At 40.6% G+C, this 25,837-nt stretch overlaps 1 protein-coding gene across 2 annotated transcripts in view; it reads left to right on the top strand.

The window, feature by feature from the left end:
- PEX5L (peroxisomal biogenesis factor 5 like) overlaps positions 1–25,837 on the top strand; it is a 182,798-nt gene that overhangs the window by 137,200 nt on the left and 19,761 nt on the right. For both annotated transcript variants that reach the window (XM_087933512.1, XM_087933511.1), the window contains 5 exons: positions 3,927–4,038; positions 10,830–11,036; positions 15,908–16,034; positions 18,936–19,032; positions 24,533–24,628. In XM_087933512.1, coding sequence (XP_087789638.1) covers positions 3,927–4,038; positions 10,830–11,036; positions 15,908–16,034; positions 18,936–19,032; positions 24,533–24,628 — 639 coding nt within the window. The remainder of the gene's footprint in view (positions 1–3,926; positions 4,039–10,829; positions 11,037–15,907; positions 16,035–18,935; positions 19,033–24,532; positions 24,629–25,837) is intronic.

Raw genomic sequence — 25,837 nt, 5'->3', positions numbered from 1 at the left:
GATTGAACATTTCCTTTCGGTTCTAAAGGGTTTGATTTAATAGCAATAGCACTTATATACAGCTTCACAGTGCTTTACATCCCTCTTTAAGCAGTTTACAGAGTCAGCATATTCCCCTAACAATCTGGGTCCTCATTTTACCCATCTTGGAAGGATGGAAGGATGAGTCAAACTTGACCCTGGTGAGATTTGAACTGCCAAATTGCAGTCAGTTGGCAGTCAGCAGAAGTAGCCTGCAGTACTATACTCTAACCACTGTGCCACCGCAGTTCATTGAAGAAACATTCTTACAGCTGGATGGGTAATAGCACCTATGTGACCTGAGTGAAGCTAAGTGTCAGGGGCAGAGCTGACTGGCTGTCAGGGTTCCGACGGACGCCCGAATTAATTCATGAGCCTCAAGCCAAGTTTCAAAAGAAATCCAATTATTTATGAGGAGCAACATGTCGGCACTTTCCCAAGTGCAGTCGGCTCTGCTCCACATAATTTACTGGCCACCTATGACTCTGTTTCCCCCCCTCCTCCCAGGGTGTGTCATAAATCACATTCTCCAACAGAGCACTTTCACAGGCTGTAGAAAACATGCCTCTCCAGCTTGCTCTAGTAACCTGGGATACAATCTGGAAAAAGTTATGCATGGAATGTGCTTTTAGTCACAACAACTGAGCTTCTCCATCAGTTCTCCCCCCGTGCCTTTGGCAACTCAAGAGCAGGCCAGGAATGCTTTACGAGTTGACATTAAGCAGAACTGGCTATGGTTCATATTTGAATGGGTGACCACCTGAAAATTCTAAACCTTTAGCCCAATCAGGAAGTTGGGGGAAAAAAGCAATGTGGAAAAAGTCAGTACAGTAATAGATGCAGGTAATCTTCAATACATGACCATAATCAAGATCAGAATTTATGCTGCTAAGCACAGTGATAATTAAGGGAATCACAGCCAGTGAGTAAGTCAAGTACTTCCAACTTTGCAAGCAACATTAACTCCAGAAGTGGAAAATGTTCTTGCAATGGGGAACCATGTTCCTGGGTTTTTTTTACTTTAATTTCAACTTCAGAGGATTGCAAAGCCTCTGAAGTTGGTTGCATCAGGACATTGTGGAAGCAATGTCACCCCTTGTTCTTTGTGGTTTTAAGGGCTAAAATAGCGTCCCCTTTTCTCCCTTAGACCAAGCATCCTTGGGGAGGAAACTTGAGTCTTCCTCAACCTTGTTTCCTTCAACAATATAAGCATGGCTGGAAAGAAAGAAAGCCAATCCTCCAGGCATTAAACTGTATACGGTCTTCCTTCTAGAGACCAAAAGTAATGCCATTGATCCTGATAAATCTATCATCTGGATTCGTATCAACATGGCCAGGCTGCTGTATCTGTTTGTGGGTTCCTTCCTTAAGTTGATGAATAATCTCTAAATCATTAGAAGAGTCTTAGCATGGTACTTAAGGTAGCAATTGAGCCTGGGGGAAAATAACCCAAATTACAATTCTCCTTCAGCCATGAAATCCTATCAAATAACTTCAATCAATCATTGGGACCAGGGTTGGGATCCTACCGGCATAACAACCAGTTCAGTGAGTGTGCAAGTGCACTTCACACACTACTTGTAAATCAAGTTCTCCTGCAAGCAATAACCATCTCCTGCTGACACAGGGCACTCAGCTGTGCCGCGCAAAGCAGCTAAGGTTGCTTTAGCAGGGAATAAAGGACAGCCTAGAGCCCAGGCAGGCGGGTGGGCCCAACCAAAGAAAAGAAGGTCTTCGGAGCAAACCAGTTCAGTGTCAGCTGCTCTTTGGAGCTACCGGTTCAATAGAACCGGGCCGAACCAGTAGAATCCCACCCCCGGTTGGCACTCACTCGGACTTAGTGGGAGTGGATTGTTATGAGACAAAATCAGATAATATTATGGAACCATCGAAGGTTTCGGTTCTTGAACAGAAAGCCTTGACAGTGCAGAAAAGGAGAAGGGTGAGATCAGAAGAGATATATAAGGATGGGAAAGGATTTATAGCAACGGGACTCATTCAAATAGAGAGATGCAATCAGTGGCCATCCCTTCTGCGTGAGGTCAGTGTCCAAGAAGGTTACAGGAGCAAACTTTAATTCACCTTGCAATTTCGTATTTCAGATTCGCAACCTTGAATCGCTCCGTAGGCACATAATTAGCATGCTAGACACCCCATGTTCTCTTCGTGGTGCTCCAAAACATCTTGTTGAAAGACTTTTGAGAATCGATCATTATAAATTCATAGGTTAGAGGGGAAAGACTTTTGAGAGATCTTCGTAGATTCATAAATTAGATCTTTAAACATCAGAGGGGAAAGACTCTTGAGAGATCTTCATAGCAGGGGGTGGGATGCAAATATTTTTTTTCCAACGGATCTGTAGGTGTGGCTAGGTAGGCGTGGCTAGGTGGGTGTGGCCATGTGACTGGGTGGGTGTGGCTTCTTTTTCGCAGCAGCAGCACCACACCCCGTGCTCCATTTTTTACCTCCTGAGCCTCAGGGAAGCTTCCTGGGAGGCTGTTTTTATTCCCAGGAGGCTTTCCTGAGGCCCGGGAGGAAAAAACCAGAGCACAGGGGGCTGCATAGTACCCCCCCCATGTGCCCCTTTTTGCCTCCTGGGCCTCAGGAAAGCCTCCTGGGTGAGGCAGTAAGGCAGCTAGGGGGATCCCAGGACAGCTGATTGTTGGAACAGCTGATTGTCAGGAGGAGGGGAAAAAAAAGAAAGAAATACCAGTTCATTCAAACGGGAGCATTTTTTACTACCAGTTCACCTGAACCAGGCCAAACTGGTAGAATACCATCACTGTTTCATAGATTAGAGAGGGAATGGGTTAAAGGTTTTTCACTCTTGAGTTGTCAGATATGATTGGTCTGAAATGACCATCATCCTGCTCATTGGCACTGTCGCCTGTTGATGGAAGGAGTTAAGAGTCTGACAAGAAGTGGTCAATGCTGAAGATGACAATCACTTTGAGTCAACATAGGTGCGATGGGAGTTTCACACATACACACACACACACACACTGCCCTTATAAGGTCTTTCAGCTCGTGCAGATGAGATCCGTAGCATGCTGTTTTCCAAATGTTTTGGAAATGTGCCTGAGGTGGTTTGTCCAGCCGAACTGAACAAGGGATGGAAAGGAAAGGCATTTGGATGATGGGTCTGGTCTCTTGCCTCCTCTTGCTTTCTGCAGTTGAGATGGGCTCGCTCTTCTAGAGAAAAGTCAGGTTGCCATACTGCTGGCTAGTTGTCGAACAGGGAACCATGTGTAAATGCAAAAAGGCCAGTGAATCTACATGGCCCCTATGCATGGCTGGATTTGCACACCATGCTAAAGTAGGGTAAATAGATTTCTGGAACAGATTGAAGAAAGCAGCTCATCAGATTTAAACCATGATAAGCTACCTTAATCCATTATTTATTTGAGTAAAGCATGTTATACAACCACAGCAACTGTATTTTCCTAGCAAGAGGGTAGGGTTTAACAAACTTTGTGAGCCCAGCTAAATTGGGGCTTCATTAGATCCCAAATCATAAAAAGCATGCCCTTTGGAACCTGATTAGAATATAATTATTGAAAGGACGACAATCTTCCTGCGGCAGAAGACTGAAATCAGAAGTTAGGTACTGACGAGTGTTGTTTTATCTTTTTTTGCTTCCTCTCATTCAGTTGCTTATATTCATCTCATTTAATTTCAAGGGAAACCATATGCCAATTTAAGCCATATGATGCTTTCAGAAATGGATATATATATATATATATATATATATATATATATATATATATATATATATATATATATATATATATATATATATATATATATACACACCATTTGATGCTGTCGTGACATTTGTGTGCCTAGTTAAGCGGCACCCACAGGCACACACATCCAACTCTCTCTTCTTGCTTTTTTGTCACTAGCTTGTGAATGAGCAACAAGAAAGCCGACCCTTGCTGAGTCCTTCAATAGATGACTTTCTTTGCGAAACCAAATCAGAAGCCATTGCACATCCGGTGACATCAAATACAGCAGGTAACGGCTCTTTCATTCACGCTTGTTCGGTTGCAGTTCATTTCCAAATTCTGCCTGATGTTTGTTCCTCTGCCGACTGCTTTTTGAAGCTCTATGCCACAAAGATTTTCTCTCATTTTGCGGGGGAAGGAACCAGTGGGTTCTTAATGGCACACGGGCTAGAGTCATGATTATAGCTTGTGATATTTGATACTGTTCAACTATGTGCAGAAAAACTGAAAACGGATGAGAATCAGTGAAGTTTCCCAAAGGAAGGGCTGCTTCATGTATATATACAAACAAAGGACTTGGCATGTGAGTTGAAAGCTATATTCTTAGATATTCATATCGTTGGTTTCTCTTGAAACAAAATATTATTGGCTAATCATAGAGCTGGTTTCTGGATGGAATACATTTTTTTTAAATCTGGCATATGAAGATAGTTTTCATGCTAAATAAAGTTCACCGTTGCTTTTAAAAATTCAGTATAAATGTAAGGGGGAGAAATGTGAGGAACACAAACTGAGTTTTGACAAACAAGGTGTGAAGACAAGTTGCTTGGCTCCTGTTGATGTTTAGCAAGTCAGGTCAGCCTGGATAAAAATATCATGATGCCAAGAGATTTCCCTCTACAAGAGAAAAGGACAACAATATTTTTCTGGCATACATGTTTATATATATATATACTAATAACAGAATAACAGAGTTGGAAGGGACCTTGGAGAACTTCTACTCCAATCCTGGTCAAGCAGGAGATCTTATACTGTTCCAGACATGCGGCTGCTATTTCTCCACAATTTCATGGCCATTCTCTTTGCAAAGATTTCAAAAAAAAAAAAAAGAGCTCACTTTAAACAAGTTAGGAGTGAATTTCTTTAAAATCTAAGAGAGAGAGAGAGAGAGAGAGAGAGAGAGAGAGAAGGTTTCACAAGAAAACTGGCAGTGATGGATGAAATAAAAAACTCTTAAAGGAAATTTTAAGTGGTTCGGGAGCCATTAGTATTCCATAAAGGCAAACGCTTTTTTCCTAAAGACATGAAGGCAATTTTACAGCTGTAAATGTAAAATCTCACATTCACCTGATGGCAACACATCAGAAAATCTTCTCTATAACCATCAGAAGTTACTGCCAGTTGTTTTAGCCATCCATTTCCAACTCAATATTCTGGAGATGAGCCCCAGTTTCACTTAGTCCTATACTGACTAGGAAATGTGAACGTTGCAGTCTAACTCATCTGGGGTAAACCAAAGTGGAGAACACTGTGGACCTATCAATTCTACGCAAGATATTTTTTCATAGCTTGATACCGTACTCTCTAAGTGTCATTCTTGGAATTCCCAACCATCATGCAATTCCCAACAAATCTTGGCTACAGAAGGAAAATGTAATGGCAACATCCAGTCTTCCTAAAATATTTTTGCTAGTTAACAGGCACATAGTTGCCTCATGAATTCCAAATGAGACTCTCCATCAAATCACATATACATTCTGAGTGGCAAGAACCCTGTAAGGTGCGTGTGTGTATGTGTGTAGGACCTGGTTAGGTTGAACCACAGACCATTTGCATGCAAGGGATGTGTTATGCATGCATCCAGATGAGGTGATTTGAATACAGGGTTGCAAATAAATTAATGTGTCCTCTCAGCTGTCATTGAGGAAATACACCCTTTGCATACTGGATTCACAAACAGTATCAAATTTAGATGGAATTTTAAGGCTTTTTAACCTTATTGCTATTCCAACTAATGCAGGGTCTGGTTTTTGACCAAAAGAAAAAAAAGAAAGGATATCCTTTAAAACAAGATAAACTTCTGTCTTCTCATTCTCTTCTGGTTTTTCCAACGATATTTGTAGACACACACTGAATATGACCTTTATACCATTTATTCTATATAATCAAATGAGTATGGTATGACAATAATTACAAAAGGGCCTTCAAAGAGAGAACCAGAAAGAACTGAAGATCCCAATTAAATATAACTTACTAATACTGAATGAAGCAAGATATTTTAACCTTGGATATCTTGAAGGTTAAGTTTGAACAATGGATTTAGAAGTTAACGTTAAGCCTGCCTCTATAATAGATTGTGTTTACAGATGTTATGAAAGAAGAACAAGTTTTACCCAACAGGATTGAGACTGATCTGAAAATGGATTTACAAATGACAGGCTACAAGAACGATACAGCAAAAGATGCTATTCTAGACATACAAAAGAAATCAGCTAAGATCTTAATAATCAAAAGGGATATACAAATAATGAACCTTCCTATATTGGATTTACAAGGAGGCTTGTTAAAGCTTTAAAGAATTGTGTGGAAAAGGACAAAGGAAAAGTGAAATCAAGTTCTATTCAAAGGGATTAAAGATCAAGATTGTTAGAAGTAGAAGAAAGGGATATACAGTTGATTTATTTGATCAAGGTCAAAATAGATATGCTGTTATTTGGAGTAACTCTTAATGGGCTTTTGCTGATCAGACTGAAATGATAAGTTTGAAGGATATGTTCAGAGATAAAAGATGAACAGTATAGTGGCCTAGTGCTAAAGACTGTCTTCTCACTCAGAAGATTGAAAGTTCAATCCTAGGTAGTGGCAGATGTTTTTCTCCTAGGTTGCAAAGAGAAAATATCTGCTGTGAACTCCTCATAGGCATCAGGAAGGGCATCCAGCCAGTAAACATTCAACTCCATCCAGTTGCCCCAACTCTATGCCAAATTAAGGAATTGCAGGGTCATAAGGGGACACAGTGGCTCAGTGGCTAAGACGCTGAGCTTGTCGATCAGAAAGGTCAGCAGTTCAGCGGTTTGAATCCCTAGCATCAGGTAACGGAATGAGCTCCCGTGACTTGTCCCAACTTCTGCCAACCTAGCAGTTTGAAAGCATGTAAAAATGCAAGTAGAAAAATAGGGACCCCTTTGGTGGGAAGGTAACAGCGTTCAGTCTGCCTTCGGCATTTAGTCATGCCGGCCACATGACCACAGAGACATCTTCGGACAATGCTGGCTCTTCAGCTTTGTAATGGAGATGAGCACTGCCCCCTAGAGCTGGAAACGACTAGCACGTATGTGCGAGAGGAACTTTTACCTTTATTGTTCAAGAAGGAAGTCTTTAAAAAGGGTTTTTTTATATAGATAAAAGATAGGATTTGAGAAAACTTTCATAGCTGTTGTACTTTAAGAGAAGGTGATAAATTACTAAACTTGCTTATACTTGTGATGAAGGGGAATTCTTTTTATTATATTTATTTTCTTGTTCTTTACTGTACACTTATTTTTTTTCCTTCTTTTCTGAATTTTCTATTTTTCCTTTTTAATCTTTGGGGGTGGCGGGTTGTCTGTATTTTTGTAATTGTAATTTTTAACAAAGGTACTTTTTAAAAAAAAGAAAAAGTAGTCATCCAAAAGGGAAACAATGTACTTTTATTTACCTGAATGACACATAAGGTATGTCCACAGAATGATGAAGACATATCAGTGTCCTTTCTTTTAGCTACACGGATCTTAAGCCTTGTGCCACTGTTATTTTGGGCTATAGGTCAGTCCTTTTGTAGGATGCAATCCTCTGCCATCGCTTACCTGATTCCAGCCTTTTAAAAATAGTATACAAATACATCAGGGGTGGGCTGCTGGGGTTTCACAGGGGAGCCCCTAGCTAAGATTCTGTGCAGTTTGAAGAACCTCCAAATCCCACTCCTGGTTGGCCCTGCCCATCCCACTCCTCCCAGGGGTCCCCACACAGCCCGTTTTGGATGCAGGTAAGTGCAGGGTGCGCATGGAGGCTCAGACAGGGTGAAAAACAGGCCTCCCAGAAGTTCGGGAAGGCCAGAAATGAGCCTCTGGAACCCAGGGAGGCCATTATCTCCCTCCAGAAGGCTCAAGGAAAGCCTCCATAGCCCAGGGAAGGCAAAAATGTCCCCCACCATGGTGCAGGAGGCCAGCTAGGCCACGCCCACCATGGCACGCCCACTCAGCCACCAGGCAGAGAACCCATTGCTAAAAAAATTTGAAGCCCACCCCTGGTAATCCTCAAGTTATAATAGTTCATTTAGTGACCATTTGAAGTTACAAAAGCACTGAACTTATGACTGTTTTTCACAGTTGCAACCTTTGCAGCATTCCTCAAGGCCACGTGATCAAAATTCAGATCTTTGGCAATCAGGTTCATACTTATGACCGTTGAAGCATCCTGGGGTCATATGATCGTCCTTTTGCGATCTTCTGACAAGCAAAGTCAGTGGGGAAAGCAGATTCACTTAGCATCCTTCTTACCAACTGTGGTGATTCACTTAACGGTGGAAAGAAATTTCATAAAATGGGGGCAAAACTCACTTTAAAAATGTCTTGCTTAATAATATAAATTGGGGGTTCGATTGTGGTCCAGAATTAAGTGAATCTTGAGAATAGCTTGCTATAATCAAACTATATAGTTTTAGGATTCAGCAAAATTACTGCAGATGAAAATTGACACAAAGCAAGGAAAATGTGATTAGGATATCCCTAATTGTCTCTAATATCACTGGTTTAAAAATCAAAGACTTTCAATACGATGGGAAAGAGTAATATAAATCCTTTCTTCTCAGCCTCTTTGCTGCTAAAAATCACATTCCATGATTATGTTTGTTCCAGATTTATTTATTATTTTTTATTTATTTAGACAATTTATATTGCTGCCTACTCACACATGGCAATTCAAGGCAGCTTACAGGGATATAAAAACAGTATATAAAAGAAATAAAAATAATAAAAAGAAAAATAATAACATAATAATCTTAACCATCCCAAATTAAAGAGATAACAGCTGCATTCACACCATGTGCTTGGCTATTAACTACAGCTTGATTTTTAATTCTGCGTGTTGAGTGACTCCAATCAACATAATTTATGGTCCAGTAGCTGTGCTTACGACACACTTAAACCAAGTTACAGCATCAACCCATTTTCTTAGTTCTCGAAATGCATTAAACCATAGGCTGATCAAATCAGCTGGGACCGTGCTACATATTAGCACACACACACACACACACAAACCTTGACAAAACTAGACATAGTGTGTTGTGTAAGTAAATCTGCTAAGTCATTACCAACCATGATTAAGTAGGTTGGATTAAGTGGGTTGGCTAAGTCATTACAAACCATGATTAAGTAGGTTGGCATGATATAAGTTCCATGTATCATGCCAACCCCCAAAACAAATTAAGCTAGAGTAAAACAAATGTCTTGAGAAATAACTTTGGGAACTCTATAAGTGCTTTGCTGAGAAATGAGGATGGCTGGACAATCTTCAAAAACCACAAGGACCTTGGCCTTCAATCTAAATTGCTAATGAGCATCTAAAAATTTGTGACCTTCGTGTTGCTCTTGCAACTGCCCCTTTCTTTTAAATTTCTTACTTCATAATCTCCAATGCAAATCTTGGAGTAAATATTTTGACATTGGCCATATTGCCAAGGTTAAACCATACATGACAAACGTCTTCCAGTAATGAAAAACAGAATCCCAAATTTGAGAACGCTGAAGTCCCAGCCCCCTCAAAGAAAGCCAGTCAACACCGACCATAAGATTTGAAGCCTGTTGAAATAACAGGCTACATTTTTCATTTTGGGATCATTCTCAAGCCTAAGGAAATAGGTTTGAAAGATTAAAGAAGTATAAAGAGAAAATGACCTAGAAGTAAAATAAAAATTATATAACTTCACAGCATAGATGTTATTAATCCCATCCTTAGTACTAGATAATTATCTGCCTAGACATTCCTAATTAATGCAGACATATGTGGAAAATGAAAGAGTTCGTTAAATATTATGAGCACAATTGGTTCAGTTTTTCATTCGGAATCTTATCAATGTGCTTTTATTGAATCCTTCAGTTTCCTTAGCAAGGGATGGCTTTGTGCAGCCATTTTGTCATGTTACTACATTAATTTAAATCTCTGCTGAAATAGTATGAAATCACCAGCTGACTAAATTGTGAGGAAAATAATTGATAATTAAGGACCCATGGCTGGGATCACATCCATGGACAATTTGGGGTCACCCTCAGAGCTTTTATCATCTCGACGTATCAAGGTTAGGGTTAAAGCAAGAAATTTAATTTGGCCAGCCCTCTCGAAGGACTTCAGTGAGTGACAGTATCTGGCTGAGGTATTTGTCTTAGAAACTAAGAAAATCCCCTGATTGGTATGTTCAGAGGAAAATTTCCAGTGTGTTTTGTGACCACACTGGGAAATCAAGGGGGAGATAGTGGCAAACCATCTAAATAAATTTTAGGACAACAATACTTTCAGATTTATTGAAGAGGTTATTTGAATTACCTGGAACAAAGAAAAACATAATTATAAGAAGAATGGCTGGTTTTGATAGTAGGGGGTTAATGCAGCCCCTGAACTGATTCTCTTATATAAATCATTAGTGGGGAACTGCTACAAGCTGGAAAGTATAAAAAGTAAATATGATCATGTTTGTGGTCTATAATAAATATAAATCATGTGTGTAAGCAGGGATTTCAATTAGAGAGTCACCATTCTTTCCTATAGACCTTCTTTTTTTCAGTCCAAACTTGAGGTACAAAAATCTACCCCCCCTTGCCAACGTATATGCACACACAGAGAGAGAGAAACATACACACTCACGTGCATGTGCGCGCACACACACATGCGCACAGACACACACATACACAAATCCCATGTTATATTTAGTTTGGATTCCACCTTGAGAAAGCCAAGGGAAATTCAGCGTATTTTTTCAAGCATTGGGGTTACATTGGAGTGAGGGTATTAAAACGTCTCTTTTTTTTCACAATGGTCCTTTGATAGTTCTGTCAACAGGTCTGGATCTCCTTGACCTCAGTGAACCTGTTTCCCAAATCCAAAGCAAAGTGAAAAAGCGGGAGAATTCCTCAAGAGGGGAGAGCTTGAAAGGATCGATCCATAGAAGGAAGGCTGAAAAACCAGACCTTATCTATGTGGACACCGAACAGAAAATCCAACCACTCAAGGGTCCAGAGAAATCACTGGATTTAGGTATGCAGCTTTTTCTGGAGGTGTCTGCAACAGGGACCATGATCGGGAAGATGGTAGGCAGAGCAATGTATTGCTATACGTATCCACCTTCTTAGGGGCAGTGGTTAAAGACTCTGAGCTTGTCAACAGGACAGCTGACAGCCCAGATTGGAGACCCAAGTGCTATGTGACAGGGTGAGCTCCCATTTCTTGTCCCAGCTCCTGCCAACCTAGCAGTTCAAAAGCATGCAAATGTGTGTAGATAAATAGGTACCACTTCAGTGGGAAGGTAACGGTGTTCCATGTGCCTCGGCATATAGTCATGCTGGCCAAATGACCGTGGAAGTGTCTTCAGACAACACTAACTCCCTGGGCTAGGAAACAGAGATGAGCCCCAACCCTTTGGGATCAGACACAACTGGACAGGGTGTTTTTGTTTTGTTTTGTTTTTTCTGGTGAGACCAGTCTATCAAGGCAACCTGGTCTACCCAAATATAGGATAGAGCATACTGCTTCCACTTTCACCTTTCAGCCCCAATCCAGGAGCCTTTGCAGGCAGTTGCTTACGTGACAAACTATTTTTGTGTTGTGTTGGTAAATATAAATTTGACTGGACAGGGTGAATCGTTACCTCTTTATCCACCAACTTGTCAATTTTGACCTGCCCTCCAGTGGATACCACTTGACATTCATATTCTTGAATGGGAAGCTGTAATATATTAAATCTATTTAACTTGCTTTGCTCCTCCCACATTCTATTTTTTTTTTTTTTTGATAGGAGGGATCAGTTCTTAAAGGGCCCATTGGACTATAAGACTTGAACTAAGGACATTTAAGACATAGGTTGGGATACTAACTGGTGGCCTAACCTAATATTTAGCCTATTTATTTCTTGGGGTTGAGAAGTCAAGCATAGGAAATAATATCTTGCACCATTTCACAGGTACAAATAACAATGGTTATTTTAAAAAGTGATCCCACACCGGAGAACTGTACCACATTATGTGGACTGTTAATGTGATGTTCAAACCCTTTAAAGAGAACCCACAGATGCTCCCATCTCCTGCATATTAGTTTTTTCAATACACTTTTGTTTAGAGTATCACAATGTAAATTCAGCACCAGGAAAATAAACACAGATGACTGAGGCTTCATTTAACTTCTTTATAAACATATAAAGTAAATTTTACAATACCAGTTGTAGATTTCTCCAACATAGAGCTCAAACTCAATCAGTAGCAGACATGTTACAGGTCCAGAGCAGAACAGCAACTCAGGAGCTCAGAAACAGACATCAGTTTCACTTTAGTTCAGCAGACAAGCAAGACACACAGCAGAGGAGAGAAGCAGTTTCATTTTCAATAGACAGACTCAGAGCTTAACATAGCTTCAGAGCTGCAGAGCTTAATATAGAGCCAAGCCTAGGCTACTTCTAGTTCCAGTTTCCAAACAGTCCTCATTGGCTGACTTAGTTGCTATGTCTATTCATTGGCTGACCTAGTTATCATGCTCTATTCCAGTTTATGAATATACTCTGTCATCTTTCCCAACCCGGTACCCTTCAGATGGGCTAGATTAGAAGACCTTTGTTTCTGTCTAGGGTAGGAAAAAGCAGCTTACAAAAAGCAGGGCCTTCCCAGTCATGGCCTCTAATGATCTACAGCTCTTCCAAGGCTTTAGCTCAGTGGTAGTCAAAACCTGGTCCCTACCGCCCACTAGTGGGCATTCCAGCTTTCATGGTGGGCAGTAGGGGTTTTGTCCCCTACTATAAAGTATAAATCACCGTTACTGTGGAACCAGTAGGCAGTTAGAGAAAATTTTACTACTAATAGAGATACAAAAGTGGGTGGTAGGTATAAAAAGGTTGACCACCCCCGCAATAGCTGGTTTTTGGACCAGGAGGGGAAAAGTCATTCTTTTTTCAAAGAATATCTTAAATTTACAGATTAACAGAGTTGGAAGTGACATTGTTACTCTTGTTCATCAGTTGGTCTTTGAAATTACTTCACTGTGTTCACACAAGCTTAACCAACCTGTTAAATTAAGCCATTTTCTAAAGGTGTACATTATATTGAACCATAAACCTGAGTTTGTGCTTCACCCAAACCTAAATAAAATGCACCTAAGTTTAATTCTAACCAAGTTTAGTAGTTGATGTGAATGCGGCCACCAAGTTGTTATCCCATAACTGGTTAAGGGTACTATATGAATACGTTTATTATGTTCTCTGCTGCATACATAAAAATCACAGAGGAAAAGGCTTGGGACAATTTTCTCCTTTTGAGGGAAAGAAATCCATTTTCCTGAACTGACTTAGTTAATCTTTCTGAAATGGAAAAAACTATTCAAAGTAATCCTTAGTTCACGCTGTCGAGCCCAGAGAATAGGCTGGGCCAGAGGTGGTATTCAGCGGGTTCTGACCAGTTCTGGAGAACTGGTAGTGGAAATTTTGAGCAGTTCAGAGAACCGGCAAATCCCACCTCTGACTCACCCTGCCCCCATCTATTCTCCCTCCCGAGTCCCAGCTGATTGGCTGGGTCTTCTTTGGTTGCCCTGCACAGGAGAACGGAGCTGGAAAGCAGGTTAGTGGGGAGGGAATGGAGATTTTACAGTATCCTTCCCACTGGAGTGGGGTGAGAATTAGGATTTTACAATATCCTTTCCCTGTCACGCCCACCAAGCCACACTCACAGAACCAGTAATAAAAAAATTTGAAGCCCACCGTTGGGCTAGACCAAGAAACATCTTGGAAGAAAGGGGTACAGGTAGTCCTTGACTTACAACAGTTTGTTTAGTGACTGTTCAAAGTTACAACAGTATTGAAAAATGTGACTTACAACCATTTTTCATAGTTATGACTTTTGCAGCATCCCATGATGATGTGATCAACATTCAGATGATTGGCAACAGGTTCATATTTATGACCTTTGCTGTGTCCCAGGGTCTTGGGATCCCCTCTTGCAACCTTGTGACAAGCAAAATCAGTCGAGAATCCAGATTCACTTAACAACTGGCTTACTAACTTATCGACTGCAGTGATTCACTGAACAACTGTGGCAAGAAACATTGTAAAATGGGGAGAGGAAACTCACTTAATGAATGTCTCACTGAACAACAGAAATGTTGGGCTTAACAATGGTTGTAAGTCGAGGACAACCTGTTCAGGTAGCCCTTGGCTTATGGGCGCAGTTTGAGCCTGTTGCCGAAAAAGGTATTTGTTAAGTAAAATGGGGCATTTTTACAGCCCCATTTTACAGCTTTTCTTCCCACATTTGTTAAGTATATCACTGCAGTTGTTAAGTGAGTAATGCTGCTGTTTAGTGAATCTGGCTTCCCCATTGACTTTGCTTGTCAGAAGGTTGCAAAGGGGGATCACGTGATCCCGGGATAATGCAACCATCATAAATAGGAACCAGTTGCCAAGCTTTCGAATTTTGATCATGTGGCCACGGAACAGCTGCCATGCCAAATGAAAGTAACAAAATGTTTAAAAAGTTACGGTATTTGTGTACCATAACTTTGTGAAAAAATCCTGCACACTTTCAGTTTTAAGCTGTATTTACACATGTTGAATCAACTTTTCACTCATAGAAACCACGCAGAATTAGTACTTTGATGAAAATGTCGGTAGTCGGATTGAGATGTATAATTTTTATTAATATAACCAAAGTCTTTTTAAGGCACCACAATTGTCACCAAAGATCATGTGCAAAGACTTACACAATCTATGCTGAAGTGATGCCGCCTGGCGATAAGCAACAAGAGCTGGCCAACTTCATATTAGTAACCTTGTTTGGTTACCTAAATGGTCCTTTTCAGGGCCACAAACAATAAAAATGTTAACAAAACATAAGTGTCGGCCTTAGTTATTGCAACACGTATGCCACAGGGTATGCATCAGTTAATCTGTTTTCATAGTCATTGTAAGCATGCAAGAAAATTCACAATCTCCATCCAAACAGCACCAAATTGCAAAAAGCTTATGCTTTTCACTTAAAAACCATCTGTATTTATTTAAATATAACAATATTTGCATAGCAGTTAGCATAAAATATCATCAAATCAATGGCCTATCCCAAAAATTGTCATAAACAGTAATGCGTGCAGGACTTTTTCACTCAGCTGTGGTAACTTACCGATCACATCTAAATTATATTAAAGTAACCAAAATATCTTTACAATCCCCAAGGAATGTCACAACTTTTGAGCGCCCCTATGTTTGGAAATTGAAAGTTGAAAAAATTGACATGCCCTACCTGAGCACAACAGCTGTAAGTGTGAAAAAGAGTCATACGTCACAATTTTTCAGTGCCATTGTAACTTTGAACAGTCACTAAACAATTGTAAGTCAAGGACTACCTCTGGCTAGCTACTCCTGTGTTGCTGTTGCTAAGAAAACTACAAGACATCTAGCTTAGCTGATGAGAGTCTTGATGTCAGGATTTCGGCGGTTACCCCAATTAAATCATGAGTCTTGAGCCAAACTTCCAAAACTTCAAAAGGATTTATTGGGAGTTAACATGTCCGGCACTGCCTGGGTGTAGCTGACTCTGAGACACATAATTCACTGACCCTGGTTTCCCCACCCCCTGGGTGTATCGTAATTCATATTCTCCAATGAGACACAGCCATAGCCAAGAGTCATCCATCATGTTCTCCATTTAGATCTTTGCACGATAGAAATTTCAGTCACCTAGTTACTAACTCTGAAAAACTGTTTATGGAATGCACTTTTGATTTCCAAGCTGCCGCACGGCTCTTTCAAACCCCTTCCCCCCCACTCCCTTTCTGTTGGCATCTCTAAAAAGACCATAGAAATATTTTATGAGTTGACACTTGATGCAGTATATATGCTTTTGTCCTGAAAATTCATTTTCTTTTACCTTATCTAGCCAATATCCAGGCTCAGCTAGAAAAATGGGATGAAGTCAAGCATCGTGGAGAAAGAGTTTGCAAAGGTCCTTCAGGTTCTGAGAGAAAATCGTCATCTTCTAAAGCTCCACCAAAAGAATTTATGTGGTAATTTGCACTTTTAACTTTATCTGAGACCAATCCTGTCATTGGGTGAGATGAATCATCCTACCTCATTCTACCTGTACCATTCTAACAGTGAGAAAAAAATACAGCAGTAGAACAGCTTGCCTTCAGAAGTTGTGATTGCTCTATCACTGGAAGCTTTCCAGAAGAGAGTGGACAACTGCTTGTCTGAAATGTTATAGGGTCTTCTGATTGAGCAGGGAGTTGGGTTAGAAGACCTCCAGGGTCCCTTCCAACTTTGTTATTCTTTTATTGTACAGATTCTGGGCAACCTGCGGTTAATTCCTCAGCAATACACCATTCATAGCCTGCCATCCTACACCTGCAGTTTAGTTGACTTTCATGACCATAAGGAGATCACCCAAATCAATGGGAAGGCAAAGAGAAGCCCAGAACAAGATATGTGTGCATCGTATAATAATACACTACAGGAAGAGAACAAAGAGAAATGTTTAAGAGTACTTTAAAGTTAAAATGGTCAGAAAACAAACACAAAATGGTCGGAAAACAAAAGCTCATGGATTATAACAAATCCATGGGCTCATTCTTACAATTGTTTGTATTTCTGTCACCTTGAGGATGAACAATTGTATATATGTTAAGCTTTTTGGAATCAATGGAGTTATGTGGATGGATGGAAGGATGGAAGATAGATAGATAGATAGATAGATAGATAGATAGATAGATAGATAGATAGATATACAGGAGAGAGGGAGAGATAATAGATGAGTAATAAATAGATGATAGATAAGAGAGATGATGGCTAGAAGATGGGTGGGTGGGTGGAAAATAGAGATAGGTAGGTAGCAGTGGTGGAATTCAAAATTTTTTACTACTGGTTCCGTGGGCATGGCTTATTTGGTGGGCGTTGCTTGCGGTCATGTGACTAGGTGGATGCAGCTTAGTGGTCATGTGACTAGGTGGGTGTGGCTTAGTGGTCATGTGACTGGGTGGCCGTGCTTGGTGGTCATGTGACTGGGTGGGCGTGGCCAACTGAATGTCACTCACATCAAGGGGTGCCTCACCTGGCCCCTCCCCTCCCAGCCATTCCTTGTCGTCCAGCTTCAACTTATCTATAGTTCTGTAAAAATGTTGTTCACCTTTTTTTGACTTTATTATTTGCATACTATAGATGTATTTTCATGGACCACTGAAAGGAGGAAATGGCTCACATGCTTTACCCAAGAGTGTGACATAGGCAACAGGCTTTTAAGGGGCTGCCACAAAGAAAGCGGGGGGTATTTTCCAAAGCACCAGGAGGCAAACAAGAAGCAATGGATGGAAACTGAAGAGAGAGAAGCAACCTAAAACTCAGGAGAAACTTCCTGACAGTGAGAACAATTAACCAGTGGAACTGCCTGTCACCAGAAGTTCTGGGTGCTCCAACACTGGAGGTTTTTAAGAAAAGACTAGACAGCCATTTCTCTGAAATGGTATAGGGTTCACCCCAAGGTCCCTTCTAAGTATTATTCTGACACCTTTCCCAGGATTTCTGCTCAGAGTTTGGCATCCTCAGTTTTCTTGTCTGAGCTGGGGGTTGGACTAGAAGACCTCCAAGGTCCCTTTCAATTCATGTTAAACACATGTGTATTTTATGCTCTGGACTATTGACATTGAGTGCATGTAAACCCTGAAAAATATGTGGTAGCCCTGGGCAAAAGAGAGGCAGAAAAACCACTCTAGGTGTAGGGACAGTGTAAAATATTAACACACGATAAATAACGGAATAATGAAAAATAATAGCACACAGTTTTATCTCTCTCTCCCTATTTTTTTTCTTTCTTTCTCTACCTTCCTCTTTCTTTCTTTCTTTCTTTCTTTCTTTCTTTCTTTCTTTCTTTCTTTCTTTCTTTCTTTCTTTCTTTCTTTCTTTCATACACACACACACACACACACAGCACTTAACAGACAAGCATTTTGGAAGCAGCTCCTTTAAATTTCTTCAAGGCTTGAGTGGATTCTTTTACGTTGAAAAAGTGCTCCAAGGCTCGATTTACCCCCACCCCCTCTGTCAGACCGCACTCCTTCTCACTCCAGGCACTTTACTCACAGAGGGAAAGTGAGTAGCGTCCATGCCTTTCTTCCTTTTCCTTGGGGAGAAAGAGGATGTGGGGAATGGAAAGCTAGGAGAGCGATCACAAGTGACATCTCAAGTGACTTCGGGCGACCGGGTTGGGGGCATGGCCAGCCAAGGATTGCCACTGGTTTGGCAACCCATGCCAAATAACCGCTACCGGTTCGCCCAAATAGGTGCGAACTGGTTGAATAGCACCTCTGGTAGGTGGGTGGATGGGTGGAGGGTGGATGGATGGATGGATGAATCGATGGATGGATGGACGGACGGACGGTCAGACAGATATAGAGATAGAGATAGAGATGATAGATGGGTAATAGATGACAAATAGGTGATAGATGATAGATAAGAGAGAAATGTTAGCTAGAAGATGGGTGGGTGGGTGGACAGAGAAGATGAATAAATAGATAGCTGAGGGAGAGATAATTTTTAAAAGTCAGAAGTAGCACATTTTGAAAGCATTATGAACTTAGCAAATGAGCAATTCACGAACCAAGGTAGAAATCAGAATACTGTTGCTTCTCACCTTTCAGAGTTTGCAGCCCAGTTCTCTTCACAAAATACATAAATGTGGGGGAAGGACATAATCCTCTCCTCTACCCTCACTCAAATCCTAATGCAGCCAAATGCTGAGAACTCGAGGTCTTTCTTAAATTGCTGCTATCCATTTTTTTTTTTTACCCTGAATTTTGTTTACTGTGAAAGGGCTTTGAACCATGATTTGGAAGTGATGTAATCAAGGCCAGCTATGTTGGTGTTGCAGTCTGAGGATGTACAATTTTCAAAGTTGACATTTTGTTCTTTTGTAGGTTGGCAGAAAACAGGTCGCAGCCTGAACTGGCCACCAGTAAAACCACATTAGAATCGATTTCAACCACAGATTTAGAATTAGCCCCCGCACCAAAGGTAAGAGGGGGCATTTAATTCAATTAGTCCTGTTTTGAAGCAGGCCAAAAGTATGGAATATTCCAGATAATACTCATATTTTGCAAATCAATAGTATTAATCCTGATATCTGCATAATTACATGCTATTAGTAATATTAATAGTATTTGACATTTAATGTAATATTTGTATGATGCATTTATAAAAGCAGTCCAGGATCTACAGGTACAAACTTACAGCAACTTAACAACCATAATTGAGTCCAAATTTGTGCTGCTAAGGGAGACAGTTGTTAAGTGAGTTTTGCCCCATTTTATGAACTTTCTTGCCACGATTGGTCAGTGAATCATTGCAACTGCTAAGTTAGCAATGGCAAAGTTGCTCTTTTTCTTGTATTGTGTATTTGCATGTTACAGAAGGCAAATTATGTTTATGTTAAACTATAATCTCTTTATGTTAAACTGTAACCTCCATGCATGGATGTCATAATTGTCCTGACCAAGGCTTCCTAGACCGTAATTATGCACACGCTTATTTTAAAAACAAGTCTTGTTTTATTGCAATGATGGGAATTGTTTTCATTCCCAGCCGGAATTAATCTCAAACAGTCCCGTGAGATAAGCACCCACCTTTCTTTCCTGGGAAGTGCTGCCAATAACAGAAGTATCAAATGAACTAGAAAAAAACCCAACTGAAGTACAAAGAGCTTCAAGAATGAATCTGAACCGAACGAACTACTTTGCTTCCTGCAAAGGTTTCATCATCTTTGTCTGTTCTTTATACCTTCTGGGAGGGGCAATTGCCTCCCAGCCTTACTCCCGAGTCGCCCCTTTTCTTTCAGCTGCTCTCTCCTTCTAGCAGCTCTGCACACACGTGCTCCCCTGGGTCCTCTGACTCACTGCTGCCAGACTCTGGAGGCACCCCACATCCAGATGGTCCTGGCCCCATCATCCAAGTCCTCTCCAGACTCCCTGACTGATCCCCATTCTTCCCCACTGTCCAATTCCGCTGCTGTCTGCACAGGCTACTGGCGAACCACAACAATAATCTGGGTAACTAGCAATAGAAACCTTTTGAGTTTAATTCTTTGGGTCTATGACAATTCGCACGGTGAGTTTGCCATGGCCAAAACACCATGGCCAACTCACGATGGCTAACTCACCACAGCCAACTTGCCACGGCCAACTCGCTGCAAGACAACTCGTCATAGGACTAGAGTTACACTAATATCAAAGAATTGGTGGAATAGAGCCATTAAAGAAAAGGTGCAAAGGGAGAGACAGAATGAAATGTGAATGGCAAAAATTAAAATCTTTTTTATTTAATTAAATAGAATTGTTAAAATTATTCTGCGGTGGGGTTTCCCATGGCAAGTTGGCCGTGATGAGTTGTCTGTTGCAAGTTGGCCACAGTGGTGTGATTCAACCAGTGTAACAACCAATTCAGTGAGCACGTGCTTCACATGCGCACGTGTGCTTTATGTGCGCACATGCCAAATGTGCAGTTCACGGGTGTGCTCTACATTTTAAGAAGCCCATTTTCAACTCCATTGCTGTATCCCTGGTGAGTAAAACAGCTGATGCACAGCAAATCACTCTGATGTGTGAAACAGCTGTGCTAAAACATCTGGATATAAAGGACAGGAAAGGGCAGGGGTGGATGGGTGGTGCCAAATGCTCACCGGAACCACCGGTTCGCCTGAACCAGTTCGAACTGGTAGAATCCCACCCCTAGTTGGCCGCAGCAAGTTGGCTGTGGCAAGTTGTCCCATTCCCTTTCAGGAGCAAGGATGTTACTCTAGCCATGTCATTTGCTGATGTATCTTCCAAGTACAACTACTTGAAAGTGCACAGAAATCATTGGGGTAACATATATTAAATGTTAAATATTACCCTGAAGGAGAATTCACCCATTCTTCAGAATAGCAGTGAACAGGAAATATTCTGATGCTGAATCAGTCAGTCGATCAATCAAACACTGGGATCAGTTATTCCCATCTGGAAAAGTTCATATAAATTAATGCACGTTCAAGTATGTTGCACAAAGATCAAAGACACTTGAAGAAAGCATGCCTTTAAAAAAATGTATGTTTAATTCTGTCAGATTTAACCTCTGAACTCTTGCTAGATTGTTTTTGATTCTATCAGTTGACTGATTTTAAGGACGTGCATACTTAACATAAACAAGAATTAAATCAACATTTTTTTAAAAAAATGGTGATAGTTGCAGAGCAACTCTGAATTTGGGACATACTTTATTCAGAATAAAGAATATCTCAGTAATGCAGCAGGGATATGAATGGGAATCACCCTGCCATAAATGTTGTTACAAGGACTTGAGTTTGCTTAATACCAATTCAGGTCAGATACTAGAAATACATTTTAACCATTGTGGTACATCAGGTCTCCAGTCCTTCCATAGGTGCAGAAAGTGTCCTATATTAAACGACCAATAGACTGATGAAATGTGTTGAATATCCATGAACATCTATGGAGATTCTCAGACATCCAGGTCATGGTTGTCCCAAAGATGCTTTTTCAAAAGGCAACTAGAATTTCTTGTTTTTTCTTTTGAAGACGTTGCGCTTCTCATCCAAGAAGCTTCTTTGGTTCAGAAAGAGTACAACAATGTACAATGTACAGCAACAACAATGATTAGGAGGCTAAAACATACAAAGAATGGTTACAGGAATTGTGTCAGTGTTCCAAGTAATGCACCCATAGAAAACAAACTCCGAAGCACTTGAGTTCCCCAAAGAACAGTTTATTGGATACATCATATTGGCACAAACTGGTGAAAGCCAATTCTGAGGTTTCCCACAGCTTTCACCTAATTCAAAGTAAAAGTTTTCCCCTTCCCCACAAGTCACTGGTCACACTGTCCAATCCAGGTGCTTACCAGTTGCTGGGTTACTTACTCGTCCTCTGGCCAGCCACCTGTGAGAATGTCCTTGGTTCCCACAGGAAAACTTTATTGTTTTAGTCCGTCTGACTATTTCCCCCTTTCCACTGCTGTGTGGCAGTTCTGAAGCCTCCAAGATAGCTTCAGCAAGGTTCATTCAGGGTTGACAAATTGCTTGTCTAGTCTATTGAAAAGAAGGACTAGGGGAGATATGATATCAGTGTTCCAATATTTGAAGGGCTCCTATAAAGAAGAGGGGGTCAAACTATTTTCCAAAGCACCAAAAGGCAAGACAAGAAACAATGGACGGAAACTAACCAAGGAGAGAAGCAACCTAGAACTAAGGAGAAATGATGAGAGCAATTAACCAATGGAACAGCTTGCCTTCAGAAGTTGTGGGGGCTCCATCGTCGGAGGCTTTCAAAAGGAGACAGGACAACCATTTGTTTGAAATGATATTGGGTCTCCTGCTTGAGCAGAGAGTTGGACTAGAAAATCTTCAGGGTCCCTTCCAACTCTGTTATTAGGTTATATTTTATGGATGAGAAGCAAAATGTCTTCAGTGAAAAACAGGAGTCCAGTTGCCCTTTGAAAAAGTACCTTTGGGAAATGTGCATGAGCATACGGATAGAGGCCATTTCTCGTCACTATATGCTTAGCAGTAGTAGAAAAACTATCTGCATTCCAGATAACCTTGCATTGAGATTAATTTATGGATATTAATCAGTCTAATGGCCCATTAAGGCTATACCTTACATACCTGTTTATGCTCCTGTGCACCTATTACACAGTACCACTTCCACTGTCATCTTAACTAGCTGAGAATTGTGAGGCAGCATGCTCTAACCCAGCGTTTTTCAACCTTGGCAACTTTAAGTTATGTGGACTTCAACTCCCAGAATGCCCCAGCCCCCAGCCTGCTCCAACTTGTTCTTCATTGAGTAGCACTCAGCCTAAGATTAGCAGATCCTTTTCATCCTCCCAAAGGAGGAAAAAAAAAAAGCCAACACCTAGCTCTGTGTTTTATGCACTCTGGCAACTCTTTACAACTGAGTAACCCCAAGAATAATAATGATCCAATGAAAAACCATGTAAGCACATGTAGTTTCCCCCCCTTTTGTTGGAAAGACATCTGGTTAATGAGTTTGACCTCAGAGAAGTATGGAAATCACGGGCTTAGCAAAGCCAACGTTTTTAAGTCACTCCGTAGCTTATCCCTGCATTGAAAGTTGAAATTTCTTTTCACCACGTCCGTGAGTTTAGAAAGGGCTTTTTATTTTAAATGAAAAAAGGGCTTATACACTTGCATTGTACTTGTTCCCGTGGGAGGAATCCAAAGATAGAGCCGGAACAAAGGAAAAAGCTAGGGATAGTATCGACAAATAACTACTGCCTGGCCAAAGTGGAAAATGTAATCAGTGAGGGGCTTAGAAGCCGTGATTGATGAGAAAACGTTTGATATGGGCTTCAGTGCTGTTGACAAAGAACTGGTCTATGATCAAGCAATGGCTTCACTTCAGGCAAATGGAAAACTGATGGAAGTTAACAATGAGACAAAGTTTGGCCTTTGGCCACCAATATTGTTGGTGGGCAGCCATGATTCCAGCTTTCATCTAGCAAAGTACTTTCCATTCTATTCAAAATATTCCCCCTCCCCACCAAGCACTTGTGAGGGAGGGGCACATGACTTCGATTTTGTAACTTGATAACTAACATACTTACTTTGTATTTGTTGTGGCCCATCAGCTGCCAGCAAAGCTAGCAGCAGAGTCAGACAAGGAGGAGATGGAGAGATAAGCCTTTGGAAGGCTCTGATAAGGAAATAGCATCAGAGGCAGAGGCAGGGCCTTCCGTCCTGTCCCAGGTGGAGAGGCAGCTGTCTTCAGGGCCTGAGCTGAGTGAGAGGGAGGAAGAGATGGAGCCCATTCCCAAATGCATGCATGCACAGAGAGGAAAGGAGAGAACAGCAAAGGAAAACAATAAGCTGGCTCTCAGGGAAAAGCAGACGGAAGATGTGGGAGCTTCATCACTGGAGGCTTTCAAGAAGAGACTAGACTGCCATCTGTCAGAAATGGTGGGGGTTGGACAAGATGACCTAGTCCCTTCCAACTCTGTTAATCTAGTCAGATCTGTTGATCTGACTACCTGTAATTGAGAGTAGAATAAGATGTCCTAAAAAAAATAACAGCTTCACAGTTCCTAGACCAAATATCACAACTGCAAATTCAAGAGTTGTCAGCATCTATTTAAGTATGGCTTATCTTGAAAGCTGAGTAGGGTCACCTTGGCTAGTATTTGAGTAGGAAACCATTGGGGAATTATTAGACTAATCCATAAGAAGAAGAAAAACAAAAACAATGACAAAGGAATAACAAACTTAGGAGTCCATGGAAGTTGGGCAGCTATAGTAAATTTGAATAAAGAAATACTTTTTTTTACACCCTAGTGCTGCTAAGAAAAATGCATGGATGCAATCACTAGTAGAAGAGAAGCTCCATTTGAAAATATATTTATTCCAGATACAAACCTCAACTTAGCCCTAAGCATTGACTGATTCTGATTCTTTCAATGAATATCATGCTTCAGTTTGCCTTATTTTCTGACTCTGATGTTCTTCCAGGGCCGGTCAACCAAAGAACAATGTTGGGGAAAACCACTCCTATCCCGAAATCATTCCATGGAAGAGGAATTTGAACGCGCTAAAGCTGCCGTTGAGGTATTCCTTGGCATTTCAAGAACTAGTTCAATGGGAACGAGGACCCATCTCCTAAAATTGGCCACTTGCATTCTACTTAACTGGGAATATTGATTAAGAGCACAATATCAATAGCACTTAGACTTATTTACCGCTTTAAAGTGCTTTGCAGCCCTCTCTAAGTGGTTAACAGAGTCAGCCTCTTGCCCCAAACAATATGGGTCCTCGTTTTATCCACCTCAGAAGGATGGAAGGCTGAATCAACCCTGAACCTGGTGAGATTCAAACTGCCAAACTGCAAGCAGCCAGCAGTCAGCAGAAGTAGCCTGCAGTACTGCACTCTAACCACTGTGCCGCTATGGCTCTTTAACTGTTTAAATGAATGTGTGATGTAGAAGATGGTTTATATTCATCTAATATGCCCATTTTTCTGGAGGGTTTTCTTTATTTAATATTTTATTATTTTTAATTTTCTTTTTGTTTCTTCTGGCACTACAATTTCATAACTGTTTGTTGGATATCATCATTTTTCATTGGTTTTTATATATTGTTTTCTCTGTTTTTTTATCTTTCATGGTTGCAGTACAGGTTGCAGTTATGACCGCAATTGAGTCCAAAATGTATGTTGCTAAATGAGACATTTGTTAAGTGAGTTTTGCCCCACTCTCTGACTTTTCTTTGAACAGTTGTTCAGTGAATCATAGAAGCGGTTCAATTAGTAACATGGTTATTAAGTGAATCTGGCTTCCACATTAATTTTGCTTGTCAGAAGGTCACGAAAAGTGAGCACGTGACCCCGGGACACTGCAACTATCATAAATGTGAGTCAGTTTTCAAGCATCCGAATGTAAATCACCCTGGGGGTCATAAGTGTGAAAAATATTCGTAAGTCACTTTTTTCAGTGCCATTGTAACTTCTTCTTTTTATATATATACATAAACAGATTTTTATTTTATTTTACACACCTTTCCACGTGGGCAACATGTTTCCAGATTATAAGACTTGTACATAGTCATGGTTTTATTTCCATTAATCTTATATCATATCAGCTCATATTATTATCCATTTCACTCATCTTTACATAAATTTGCATTTCATATTTCGGTTCATTGATTCAATATCAATATCATTTCATCCACACATAAGTTTTCAATTCTTTATCCCCTATTATTTCCATTTTCAGCTTACCACCTATTTTATTTTACATTACACATCATTATTATCCTTAA

The sequence above is a fragment of the Pseudonaja textilis genome, chromosome 4, assembly GCF_049901715.1.
Source record: "Pseudonaja textilis isolate UNSWEBS1 chromosome 4, rPseTex1.2, whole genome shotgun sequence".
In the NCBI taxonomy this organism is placed as follows: domain Eukaryota; kingdom Metazoa; phylum Chordata; class Lepidosauria; order Squamata; family Elapidae; genus Pseudonaja; species Pseudonaja textilis.
Note: the sequence above shows the minus strand (reverse complement) of the source record. Positions and strands in the feature narration are given on the sequence as shown.